Genomic DNA, 13605 nt, shown 5'->3' on the forward strand with positions numbered 1-13605 from the left:
GCTACCCATGAGATCTGTCTGAACATTCCTGCCAAAATACCTTGTACCCTACCTTTCTTATTCAGCACACCAATAACATTTTAAATCGCCTAAACTTACAATATACTCTATTTACATAATATAACATAATGGTTCTGATTCTCCTCTGTATCAGCCGGTGTTAACTGGGACTGTCTTCATTGCTAAACTGGTGTGCAAAGGGAAATAGACCCTCCCCCCACCACTGGGCTTGCTCGTTAAGGTCTATGTGACTAAATCCCTGAATACATGGAAAAACACATATATATGTATTTACATAATTGTCTTATCTAAGTTTTCAATTTTCAATTTTCTAAAAGGATATGTTAAAAACCCAGCAAATTAACCCTGTAAAACTAGTACTGTAATGACCAATATTAACAAGATTCAGGAAATTCAGTCTGATACTCCATTCTTGTCCTGTCCCTTTCATGCCTGTTATGCTGGCATACTGCTATACTGAATGATCTAATTTATAATGTAATATGCGCAACATCAAGGAGCAACTAGCCAAGAAGTTAAGGAATGAGTCTCAGCTTTTTAATTCAGTTTTTTCTTGGCCACTGCTGTTGTGTGTCACACTCTTTAGGGTGTATATCATCAGTCTGATGCAGGAGGAAGGGGAGTTTACATGCTAATCCCCACTAAAACTAATGAGTTTTATGCATGGTAAATTACCCTGTGCAGTAAAATGAGAATATGTCCTTTGTTACATAAATAATTTTTTGTTGAAATAAACACAGTAAATAACATTTACAAATAAAATTAAGATAACCTTTGCATGACATCTTAGAAGTTAGAGATAGAAAAGATATAAAGCAGGGGTCGGCAACCTATGGCATGCGTGCCACAGAAGGCACGCTAGTCGATTTTTAATGACACACTGCGGCCTGCTGGGTCCCAGCCACCAGCCCCGCTCAGCCCGCTGCCGAACCCAGACCGGCAGCGGGCTGAGCTGGACCGGGGCCAGGACCCCGGAAGGCAGCAGCATGCCATTAAAAATCCTGCCTGCCCCAGCCTGCACTTCTCCGCCCCCCCGCGGGGCAGGATGAAGAAGCTTGGTTCTGCCGGCTGCTGCTGCAGGGCAGGCAAGTTTCCCCTCCCCTGCCTCTTCCCGCAGCTTGCTGGATTCCTGCCCCTCCTCTCCCTCCCTGCCGCCAATCAGCTGATGGCCCTTGCCAGCAAGAGGGAGAAGCGGAGCTGCAGTGCACTTGCTGCTCCGGGGAGGAGGCGGAGAAGAGGTGGGGACGGGGCCTTGGGGAAGGGGGTGGAATCGGGCATATCCCCTCCAGCCCCCTGCCGTGAGCCGCTCTAGGCAGGGGGCTGGGAGCACCCCCACGACCCTAGCCCACACCCCCAGCCCTCTGCTCTGACCCCTAACCCCCCACGCACACACCCCAGCCCCTGGCCCTGACCCCTGCACCTCCCCCGACAAACCCAGCCCTCTGCCCGGACCCCTGCACCCCCTCACACACCCCCAGCCCTCTGCCCTGACTCCAGCACCCCCTCCACATACCCAGCCCTCCCACACCCCCTGCCCTGACTCCTGCACCCTCCTCACACGCCCCCAGCCCTCTGCCCTGACTCCTGCAACCCCCACACATACCCAGCCCCACCACACCCCATGCCCTGACCCCTGCACCCCCCACACACACCCAGCCCTCTGCCATGACCCCTGCACCCCCCCATGACCCCAGCCCTGACTCCAGCACCCCCCACACATACCCAGCTCCCCCACCCCCACCATGACTCCTGCACCCTCCTCACACACCCCCAGCCCTCTGCCCTGACTCCTGCACCCCCCACACATACCCAGCCCCCGCACACCCCATGCCCTGACTCCTGCACCCTCCTCACACACCCCCAGCTCCCTGCCCTGACTCCTGCACCCCACACACATACCCAGCCCTCTGCCCTGACTCCTGCACCCCCCACACATACCCAGCCCTCCCACACCCCCTGCCCTGACTCCTGCACCCTCCTCACACGCCCCCAGCCCTCTGCCCTGACTCCTGCAACCCCCACACATACCCAGCCCCACCACACCCCATGCCCTGACCCCTGCACCCCCCACACACACCCAGCCCTCTGCCATGACCCCTGCACCCCCCCATGACCCCAGCCCTGACTCCAGCACCCCCCACACATACCCAGCTCCCCCACCCCCGCCATGACTCCTGCACCCTCCTCACACACCCCCAGCTCCCTGCCCTGACTCCTGCACCCCACACACATACCCAGCCCTCTGACCTGACTCCTGCACCCCCCACACATACCCAGCCCCCCACACCCGATGCCCTGAGTCTTGCACCCCCCACATTCCGACCCCCATCCTGAGCACCAAACAGGAGCTCCTGCACCCCCCCACATTCCCACCTGCACCCCTCGCACCAAATGGGAGCTGCCCAGGTAAGCACTCCACACCCCAACCACCTGCCCCATCCCTGAGCCCCCTCCTTCATTCTAGCTCCTGGCCAGACCCTACACCCCAACCCCCAGCCTGCTCCTTCACCCCCAGCCCTGTGCTCAGTGCACTCCCACCGTCAGCTCAGTGCACAGAGAGAGGAAGAGAATGGGCTAGAACAAGGAAGAAGGAAGGTACCCACTCTGTGTGGGCAGGGCCAGGATCCCAGACCGGCAGCAGGCTAAGCGGAGCCAGCAGCCGGGACCCTGGCTGGCAGGAGCCGGCGGATGGAACCCCAGACTGAGCCCCACTCAGCCCGCTGCCGGTCTGGGGTTCTGGCTGCTGGCCCCTTGCCAGCTGGGGTCCCGGCCGCAGGCCCCACTCAGCCCGCTGCCAGCCTAGGTGACCAGAACCCCAGGCTGGCAGCGGGCTGAGCAGGCCGGAGGTGTAAGATCAGCATTTTAATTTAATTTTAAATGAAGCTTCTTAAACATTTTGAAAACCTTGCTTACTTTACATATGACAATAGTTTAGTTATATAATATATAGACTTATAGAGAGAGAGACCTTCTAAAAAACGTTAAAATGTATTACTGGCACGCGAAACCTTAAATTAGAGTGAATAAATGAAGACTTCTGAAAGGTTGTCGACCCCGATATAAATCCATCTATTTAATCTCGCAGCCAGTTCAGGACTCCTCCTTACATTGTGTATAGTGTATTGTCTTCTGCAGTGGCTCCAAGATCCTCTGTTTAGACAGCCCTGTGCCTCTTGGGGATCTTGGGAGAACCACAGTATCTGGAGGAAAAGCTTCCATCTCAATCTGAGGAGTCGTAACCTTGCAAACCCCACTCTCCCTCCTGCCCCATTTTACCTCCTGACAAACAGATCTGGAGGGAACCTCACATATTTTCCTCCTCTGTATTCTTGCCATTTTTTTTCTCCTGAGAAAGGGAAAAAAATTGATCCACTGAGATGTAGTTAGGCTATAGAAGGGAAGTAGCGATGGCCTTGTCACTTGGGATATTTACAGCTGCAGAGGACAACTCTCTAGGGACCCCAGGCAAGACAGTTTCTAGCCCATGTAGCTAGAATCACAATGTTGAAAACTACACAACCATAAAATTACAAAAAGATACAGCATAAATAACTGCTGATCTACAGCAAATAATAGGCAAAATTGTCCCAGCTTCAATCCAGGCAATCCCACCGGGCCAAGTTCTGCTCTCCATAATACTCAATGATCTATTTTTTTCTATCATTTTAGAGTATTCATGGATATTCAACCATCAGATTGCTCACCTTTATAAACCTGCATAATGCCTTGAATAAGCTGGACACTTGGCGCTAGATCTGTAAAAACAGTCCATTCCTTTGTAAAAGCATCAGTTGAACAGTGAGAGAAAGAGGAAACAAATTTAGGCCCAATTGCTTGCATGTCTGCGAGGTGAGAGGGTCCCAGAGTCTACGCTGCAGCCCAATTCTACATTGCAATTAAATAGCCCCACAGCCAGTGGTGAGCTGGAGCCAGTTCGCACCGGTTCACTAGAACCGGTTGTTAAACTTAGAAGCCCTTTTAGAACCGGTTGTTCCGCGAGGGACAACCGGTTCTAAAAGGGCTTCTAAATTTAACCGGCCAAAAGTGGCGCCTTAGGTGCTGACTCCATAAGTGCTCCAGCCCTGGAGCACCCAAGGGAAAAATTTGGTGGGTGCAGAGCACCCACTGACAGCTCCACGCCCCAACCCCGGCCCCAGCTCACCTCCGCTCTGCCTCCGCCTCCTCCCCTGAACGCGCCGCGCCGCCCTCCCCTGCTTCTCCGCCCCCCCCCCCCCGGCTTCCTGCGAATCAGCTGTTCACGCGGGAGGCTGGGGGAGGCCACGGCTTCCTGCTCAGGCCCAGGGAGGCGGAGGTGAGCTGGGGTGGGGGAGCGCGAGGAGGGCCACCCACGCAGGTAACCCGGGGAGGGGGGCACACAGGGGAACCGCTCCCTGCCCCAGTTCACCTCCACCTCCCTGGGCCTGAGCGGGAAGCCACCGCCTGCTTCTCAGCCCTCCCTGGCTTCCCACCGAACGGCTGATCGTGGGAAGCCAGGGGGAGGAGAAGCAGAGCAGGGCGGTGTATTCAGGGGTGGAGGTGGAGCGGAGGTAAGGTGAGCTGTGGCCGGAGGTGGGGCGGAGAGCTGCCGGTGGGTGCTGTGCACCCGCCAAATTTTCCCTATGGGTGCTCCCGCCCCGGAGCACCCAGGGAGTCGGAGCCTAAGGCGCCACTTTTGATGTGATCAGTGAGGGAGCGGCTGCTCCCCTTGCTCCCCCCCAGCTATGCTCCCCTGCCCCTAGGAGCCAGAGGGACCTGCGGGATGCTCCCTGGGAGCTGCCCCAGGTAAGCACCTCCGGGACTCCCCACCTCGCCCCCCTGTAGGTGTCTCTGGCTCTTAGAGGTGGGGTGGGCACCCACTACGGTGGCCCACGAGACCCTCCTGCCCGGTTCTGGGGGCAGTCAGGGGACAGGGGAGGGGGATGGATGGGACAGGGGTCCTGGGGAGGGGGCATAAAGGAACGCGGGGGGGTTGGATGGGGCAGGAGTCCCAGGGGGCGGGGGTGGGCAACGACCCCCTCGTGGGGTGAGGAGGGAACCCGTTGTTAAGATTTTGGCAGCTCATCACTGCCCACAGCCAGAGCCCCACAATCCTGAGTCCGCTGGCAAAGGCCAGCCATGGGTTTTTAATTGCAGTGTAGACATACCTAATGTGCTGTCAAGCACATATAGTAAACAAACTCAAAATATTGAGAAAAATATTTTTTTCTTCAGTATCTTTCATTGATAGTAATCATTTAGGCCCTGATTCCGCAAATACTTATACACACATGTTAATTTTACTACCACGAGTTATCCCACTGATTTACAGTACTAAAGTTAAGCATGTGCATAAGTGTTTGCAGAATCAAGTCTTCAGGTGTTACTTATAATCAGAGTAGGTTAAAAAAATGCATTATTTTAGCTTGTGATGTCCCTCTAATAAAGTGACAGGAATGAAAATATCTTGGCTTATTTATAGAAATTTTCTACAGTATCATTTTGTTTCCCATTATGATTATTTATTATTCATTAAGTGTTGATAATAGGCCAAGCGTTGTACAAGATACACGCTGAAGTGACTCCTGCAGAATTTACAGTCTACAGCTCTGAATACACAAACATTCAGTCATTTGCTTAACTTTACTACCTTGACTAGTCCCATTGAAATCATTGGAACTGCTCATGGTACTAAGCACAATCCTAAATGTTTGCCGGATCAGGACCAAAGGCTCTGCTCTTGCAAAATTTACTTTACACACTGAGTAATCTCACTGAAATCAATGGACCACTTGCAGCACATAAAGCAGGTGTGGGCAAACTACAGCCTGCAAACCGTTTTAAGCTGGCCCGCCAGCTCCCGCTGGAGAGTGGGGTCGACAGCCGCACCACATGGCTCAGTCCCACTCCGACCGGGGTGCTGGGCTGCGGGCCGGACCACACGGCTAGGCCCTGCTCCAGCGCTCCGTCCAGGGCTCTGGGTCAGGGGCCACACCACGCGGCTCGGGCCCGCTCCAGCGCTCCGGCCGGGGCGCTGTGTCGGACGCTGCACCACGTGGCTTAGCCCTGCCGAGGCGCAGGGTTGGGGCTGCACCACGTGGCTTCCGGAAGCCGTGGCATGGCCCCACTCTGGCGCTCTAGCTGGGGGCTACTCCCCCCGGCTCCCAGAAGCTGTGGCATGGTCCCGCTCCAACTCCAATGGCCCCCTCCTGCACTCCAACGGGAGTTGCAGGGGCAGAGCCTGCAGATGGGGCAGCATGCAGAGATGCCTGGCCGTGCCTCCGCGTAGGAGTCATAGAGGGACATGCCGCTGCTTCCGGGAGCCGCTTGAGGTAAGCGCCGCTTGGAGCCTGCACCCCTGACCCTCTCCCCAGGCCCCAGCCCCCTGCCCCAGCCCTGATCCCCCTCCCGCTCTCCAGACCCCTCAATCCCAGCCTGGAGCACCCTCCTGCACCCCAAACCTCTTATCCCCAGCCCCACCCCAGAGCCCGTAACCCCAGCTGGAACCTCCACCCCTTCCCGCACCCCTCGGTCCCAGCCCAGAGCACCCTGCTACATCCCAAACTCCTCATCCCCACCCCCACCCCAAAGCCCGCACCCCCAACCAGAGCCCTCACCCTCTCCGACACCCCAACCCCAATTTTGTGAGTATTCATGGCCTGCCATACAATTTCTATTCCCCAATGTGGCCGTCGGGCCAAAAAGTTTGCTCACCTCTGACATAAAGTTATACAAATGGATAAAGAAAAGGGCTCACGAAAGCTTATGCTCAAATAAATCTGTTAGTCTCTAAGGTGCCACAAGTCCTCCTTTTCTTTTTGCGAATACAGACTAACACGGCTGCTACTCTGAAACAAGTGGATAAGTCTTGGTAGGATCAGGGTTTACCGCAAATACTTAAGCACGTGCATAGCTTTATGCTCATAATTCATGAAGAGTCAATCCCTTTGGCTTCAATGGGACTACTCACATGTGCAAAGTGATGCAAATTCATGTTTACAGGATAGGGAGCTTAAGGAAGAAACAGAGGAGTAGTTTATTCTAACTGTCATTGGAAAAGGGATTGTTCGAGAGAGGGTGTGTGTGAGTTGGGAAAGCGATTGTTTGAGAGAGAGTGTGTGTGAGTTAGTCAAAGAGAGCCAGGAGTGACGGCAGGTTGTATTTATGCAGCTTTACAAGCAATGTGAAAACACTGGGAAGTTGTCAGAAATAATATCAGTGATGTCTAGGGTTTCTTTATGAAGTCATTCCACATTAACTAACAAATATCTTTCCTTGAAAGCTGTGGTATAATTTGGCTTAGGGAGATGAAAATTAACCATAAAGGGAATTCACTTGTCTTTGTCACTCGATTTAACAGGTTCCTTAGCATGATAATAGCCTTCTGGAAATAGCAAAATGGAGAGCAAGTAACAGGGATACCTGAAGGGATTGAGAAGTCAGCCTATTCTTGGCAGGCCCGGGAGAGGAAAGGAGATGGCAAGGCCAGGAGAGTATCCGAGGTGCACTGTGCGTTCCGGAGCAGGGGTGATGGGGCCCGGGGGGGGGCTCGAGGCAATCCGTGAACCTCCGACGTTTTAGAGGCATTCTCGTGCCTCCGTCAGGGCACCCAGCGCCTGGCCTCAGCGCCTGCTCCCGCTTACCTGAGGGTGACGGGAGTGGAGGCCGGAGCGTCCCTCAGCACCGCGCCAGGGCGACTCGCCTCCCAGGCCCCCGGCCGCTGCTCGGGCGCCGCCGCCGGGGCGGTTGCTCAGGACGCGGTCGGGCTGGCTCCCAGCCCATTGTGACGGGGGAGGAGGCGCTTCCGGCCGGAGGCAGCAACCAGCCCGGCGGCTGCAAACGGGAGCTGGAGGCCGGGTGGCCAGTGGAGATTGAAACTCCCTGCGCGCGCTCCCCTTGTGCGGGGCGGGGGGGACCGTGCAGCGCCAGGGCAGGAAGAAGGGCCTGGCTCAGCAGGGGAGCAGGCAGGAAGAAAGCTGGGAGAGACAGGCGGGGGCTGGGATTGCACCTGGCCAGCGGTTAGAGACTGTAGGAGGGGACACCCAGGTGAGGTGGCGATTGTCTACCAGCCGAGGTTCCTCTGCTTCATAGGATCATAGAATATCAGGATTGGAAGGGACCTCAGGAGGTCATCTAGTCCAACCCCCTGCTCACAGCAGGGCTAATCCCCAATTTTTGCCCCAGATCCCTAAATGGTCCCCTCAGGGATTGAACTCACAACCCTGGGTTTAGCAGGCCAATGCTCAAACCAGTGAGCTATCCCTCGCACACATTCTTCTCTCCTCTGCTGGGTTCAGAGTTGCCCCCCACACACACACACCACATGTTTGAGGGTGTCATAAATATAAAGGGAAGGGTAAACCCCTTTAAAATCCCTCCTGGCCAGAAGAAAAATCCTCTCACCTGTAAAGGGTTAAGATGCTAAAGGTAACCTCGCTGGCACCTCACCAAAATGACCAATGAGGAGACAAGATACTTTCAAAAGCTGGGAGGATGGAGAGAAAGAAAGGGTCTGTGTCTGTCTATATGCTGCTTTTGCCGGGGATAGAACAGGAATGGAGTCTTAGAACTTTTAGTAAGTAATCTAGCTAGGTATGTGTTAGATTATGGTTTCTTTAAATGGCTGGGAAAAGAACTGTGCTGAATAGAATGACTGTTTCTGTCCCTGTGTCTTTTTTGTAACTTAAGGTTTTGCCTAGAGGGATTCTCTATGTTTTGAATCTAATTACCCTGTAAGGTATCTACCATCCTGATTTTACAGAGGTGATTTATTTACTTCTGTTTACTTCTATTTCTATTAAAAGTCTTCTTGTAAGAAAACTGAATGCTTTTTCATTGTTCTCAGATCCAAGGGTTAGGGTCTGTGGTCACCTATGCAAATTGGTGAGGATTTTTACCAAACCTTTCCCAGGAAGTGGGGTGCAAGGGTTGGGAGGATTTTGGGGGGAAAGACGTGTCCAAACTACGTTTCCCAGTAAACCCAGTTAGAGTTTGGTGGTGGCAGTGGATATTCCAAGGACAAAGGATAAAATTAGTTTGTAACTTGGGGAAGTTTTAACCTAAGCTGGTAAAAGTAAGCTTAGGAGATTTTCATGCAGGTCCCCACATCTGTACCCTAGAGTTCAGAGTGGGGGAGGAACCTTGACAGGGGGCTCAATCCAGTTTTCCCACCTCCCCCAACATGTCAGGGGGTTCTGAAGTTGCTCACTCCCCCCTCCCCCCAGCGCCACACCAGCTTGGCAAGCTCTTTCCCCCTTTCAGCTGCTCTTTGGCACACTCCTGTTGGAGGGAATGCAGCCCTCATTCTGCCCAGACCTGCTGTCATGTCTCCTTATTAATCGTTGTTGTTACAAATTGCAGAAATCGGGCAGACTGAGGCATGAGACGGAAACGATTGAAAATGGGTGTGCTTCAAAAATGAATCCCATGTTATTTTAAGATTCATGTTCCAAAAGTTTTCCTGTGACATGTGTGTCAGGCCTTTGTCACTAACAAAGAGGTCTTAACAAATTGGGTGGTGACCTTTCACTTTGTCTGCAGCCTCCTTACCTTTACATGGGCAAGGAAATGCTCATCTAAATTCTTCTGTCCATCATGTGGTTGCATGGAAATGTTTAAAATAAATATTTTCTTGGGGGTACCCCCAGCCATTCCATTATTTTGTCACCAGCATGTTTTTTTGTTTTGTTTTTTCTCAGTGGTTGTTTTTTTCCTGGCTACTCCCTATCTGTGACTAATCCGGTAACAAAAAGCCAGCAATAATATATCTTTGTTCAGTTTTATTGATATGAACAGATAATACTAGACTGTAAGCACCTTCATCATCACATCACATTGCACATTTTCAGCTTCGATGACATTTTGGGGCAAGCCTATTACAAATTTACCACACTGCCTTGAGGACACAACCATCATTAATAACTCTGAAAGTGCAAGATACCCATGTAATATCATGAGCGGTGTATTACATTACCAATCCCATTTGCCCATTGTCACTGATACTTAGCCTTTTGCCCTTATCTTCCAACTAAAAACTACCTCCTAAATATCTGAGAGTGAGTGATCAAACAAGTTTAGTAGCTAAGGTTGGCACAGACTGTTTCTGACTGGTTCTAGCTTGTCCCCAACATATGCCAGCTAAAGCCAAGAAAGCATTTTTTCATTTTGCCAAACAGCTGTTAGGCAGCGGGGCATGCGGGAAGTGCTGGGAGGGAGGAGGAGGAGCGGGAACGGAGCACACTCAGGTGGTGGGGGAGGAGGTGAAGAGGGGGGAGCTTGGTTACCGGTGGGTGCAGAGCACCCACTAATATTTCCCTGTAGGTGTTCCAGCCCCAGAGCATGCACAGAATTGGTGCCTAAGGGACGGATCACTTTATGATTACCTGTACTGTCCATTCCCTCTGAAGCACCTGGCATTGGCCACTCTCAGAAGATAAGCTACTAGGCTAAATGGACCTTTGATCTGACCCAGTATGGCTGTTCTTATGTGAAGCTGTCTGTAGGGTGACCAAATAGCAAGTGTGAAAAATTGGGACAGGAGGTACCTATATAAGAAAAAGCCCCAAATATCTCAGTGGTAGCTGATGACAGAACAAGAAGTAATGGTCTCAAGTTGCAGTGGGGGAGGTTTAGGTTGGATATTAGGAAAAACTTTTTCACTAGGAGGGTGGTGAAACACTGGAATTCGTTACCTAGGGAGGTGGTGGACTCTCCTTCCTTAGATATTTTTAAGGTCACGTTTGACAAAGTTGATTTAGTTGGGGATTGGTCCTGCTTTGAGCAAGGGGTTGGACTAGATGACCTCCTGAGGTCCCTTCCAACCCTGATATTCTATGATTCTATGGTCAGGACTGTCCCTATAAAAACCAGAACACCAGGTTACCCTGTCTGCAATAGGGTAGAGAGGCTCCTTAGGCTTTGTCTTTGTCTGGGATTGAGCCAGCAATGATCAGCTACAGGGCAACAACCCGCAACGGGGGAAAAGGAAGCTGGAATTTAAACCTGCTGGAAAAGAGGGGGAGCACAACCGCTGCAAATCTATCTTTGCCCGTCTACACTGGTGGCTGGGTTGGCGCTGACTCCCAAGCACGCCCAAGGCCTCTACTGCCTTGCCCGGCCCCTGAGAGGGGCAGAGAGACTGTGACACCGCCCCCGACACAGCCAAGAGAACGGGCAGACACCCACCACCCACCCAGGGAGAGCGACACTGCCACCTACACCCCCGCCCCGCCGAGACCAGCAGGACACCAGAGCGGCGGGCGGCCGGGTGGGGGATGCCTATTGGCCTATCAGAGCCCAGCACCCGGCTCCACGGTCATGTGACGCTCAAAGACCGCTGCCTGGCTTCAGGGCGTCGGATTCCGGTTCCGACCCGGAAGTAGATACTGAGCGGCGCCAGCAGCGGGTTCCTGTATCGCTGCTGTTCGCAGGAGTTTGCAGGCGCCCGCGCCCCTGTCACGCCCCCCGATGCAGCCGCGGCGCCCCGAGGGCTTCGATGGGTTGGGCTACAGGGTGGGCGGCCGGGAGGAGCCGGGCCCCGGGGCCAAGCCCTACAGCTCCGCCTCGGACCTGAGCCACTGGGTCTCCAGCCCCCCCGACATCCCGGGCAGCCGCAACCTGCACTGGGGGGAGAGGACCCCGCAGTACGGGGCCGGCCCGGCCGGGACTCCCCTCGGGGGAGTTGGTCTCAACGACGAACCGTACCCCGCGGGCCCCGGCTCCAGCTCCGGTAAGGGGACCCCAGCCGGCCGGGGCGGGGTGAGACGGCGGAGCTGGGCTTGGGGGCTGATGAGATGGCGGGGCGGTCCTGGCGGGGGGAGAGGGGCCGGAGCTGGACTCAGGGCGGGGGCAGCGCAGGGCGAGGGGGTAAAGGAACAACAGAGGTAGAGATGGATCTTTATTAGGGTGTCTCCCTGATTCTTTTTGTGTGTGTTCTGGTTTATCAACAGTCCCAAGTAAAGGAAAATAGATACAAAATAATCCATCTGCTCCTTGTCCTAGGAGGCAGGGGATTCCCCACATCCCAGCTCCTGTTATAATGTTAGAGGATCAACAGTCAAACGTATCCGTGTCAGATAGTATAAATGAGTCCCTGCCCCCAAAGAGCTTATGGTCTAACCCAAGGGTTCTCAAACTTCATTGCACCATGACCCCCTTGTGTCAACAAAAATTTCTACACCACAAGGGGGGAGAGTGGACACGAAAGCCTGAGCCCCACTGCTTTGGGAGGGGTCAAAGCTGAAGCCCAAGGTCTTCAGTCCTAGGCAGGGGGCCTGTAACCTGAGACCTGTCGCCCAGGGCTGAAACCCTCCAGCTTTGGCCCTGGGCCACAGTGAGTCTAAGCCAGTCCTGGTGATGCCAGGCCCACTTTGGGGTCACAATCCCCAGTTTGAGAACCACTGGTCTAATCTCACATGGAGCACACCAGCTGGGAGATAAGGGGGAAGGCAGATGAGACAAGGGTTATAGAAATATGATTGCATGCTTACGCAGTGCAGGTGTTTGGATGGCTGCATTAAATAAATACATTGGACTGGTGAATTAACTCACTAAATGGTGACACAGCAGAAATAAGTTTTGAGGAGCAATTCAGAGTAGAAAAGGATTGTGGCTTTACAAACACCAAGGGTTTGTCTCCACTTGCGCTGCTCTAGTGCTTAGTGAAGATACTACGTACACTTGACAGGAGAGGTTCTCTCATCAGTGTAGGTACTCCACCTCCCCAAGAGGAGATAGCTATGTCAACCGGAGAAACTGTCCCATGGACATAGCACTGTTTGCACCAGGGGTTAGGTTGGTAAAACTACATCACTCAGGTGTGGATTTTCCACACCCTGGAGTGATGTAGTTATACTGACATAAGTTGGTAGTGTAGACCAAGCCTAAAGGTATGTCTTCACTACCCGCCAGATCGGCGGGCAGCGATCAATCAAGCGGGGATCGATATGTCGTGTCTAGTCTAGACGCAATAAATCAACCTCCGAACGCTCTCCCGTTGACTCCTGTACTCCAGCACCACGAGAGGGGCAGGCAGAATCGACGGGGGAACTTAGAACGATTTCTCCTCTCCTCCTCCCCCCCCCCGCCCCCCCCCCCTGTGTAGACCAGGGCTAAGAATGCCAAGCAAATTGAGAAGCATGTCAACTTCCCTCTTATTCTGGAACTCTTCTGCCTCCCCTCCTCCATTTACTTTAGAATCTAGTTCAAAACTTGTTTTTTATAAGCCTCCTTGGCTATGCTAGACTACCTAATGAACCCACTCTTTTCTTCAGTTGCCTAGTATTAGCTACCTGTGTGGCATCCTACTTGGTCTAACCACAATTACTGTTTGTTTTTTACACTTGAGTTCCCTCCTCTTGAAATCAACTTTGCTCAATTGTGCCATCTCATTGAATCACTTATTTTCACGTCTCATCTGAAAGTTTATTTTTTTCAAGCGTTTTCAGTTCATTTTTTTCTGTTCACATTGCATATAATCAGATTATGTAAATTTTTTTGTTTATTTTCTACTTATTCCCTCTTATTCTAAAACTCTTACTGAATGTCTGAAGTATTTTATAACATCAGACATGCTTCATAAAGTAGTTGATCTTCTGCTCATGATACCAC

The 13605-nt window shown here is 52.8% G+C and overlaps 2 protein-coding genes across 2 annotated transcripts in view; one reads left to right on the forward strand and one right to left on the reverse strand.

The window, feature by feature from the left end:
* TMEM232 (transmembrane protein 232) overlaps positions 1-7559 on the reverse strand; it is a 142159-nt gene extending 134600 nt beyond the window's left edge. Inside the window, exon 1 of the mRNA XM_077818018.1 lies at positions 7420-7559. The gene's annotated coding sequence lies outside the window, so the exon portion shown is untranslated. The remainder of the gene's footprint in view (positions 1-7419) is intronic.
* Positions 7560-11376: 3817 nt separating this feature from the next.
* The window catches only part of SLC25A46 (solute carrier family 25 member 46), a 39755-nt gene continuing 37526 nt past the window's right edge, over positions 11377-13605 (forward strand). The window contains exon 1 of the mRNA XM_077817305.1: positions 11377-11725. Within this exon, the coding sequence (XP_077673431.1) occupies positions 11464-11725 (262 nt within the window). The 5' untranslated portion in view covers positions 11377-11463. The remainder of the gene's footprint in view (positions 11726-13605) is intronic.

This window comes from Eretmochelys imbricata, chromosome 5 (assembly GCF_965152235.1).
Source record: "Eretmochelys imbricata isolate rEreImb1 chromosome 5, rEreImb1.hap1, whole genome shotgun sequence".
Classification (NCBI taxonomy): domain Eukaryota; kingdom Metazoa; phylum Chordata; order Testudines; family Cheloniidae; genus Eretmochelys; species Eretmochelys imbricata.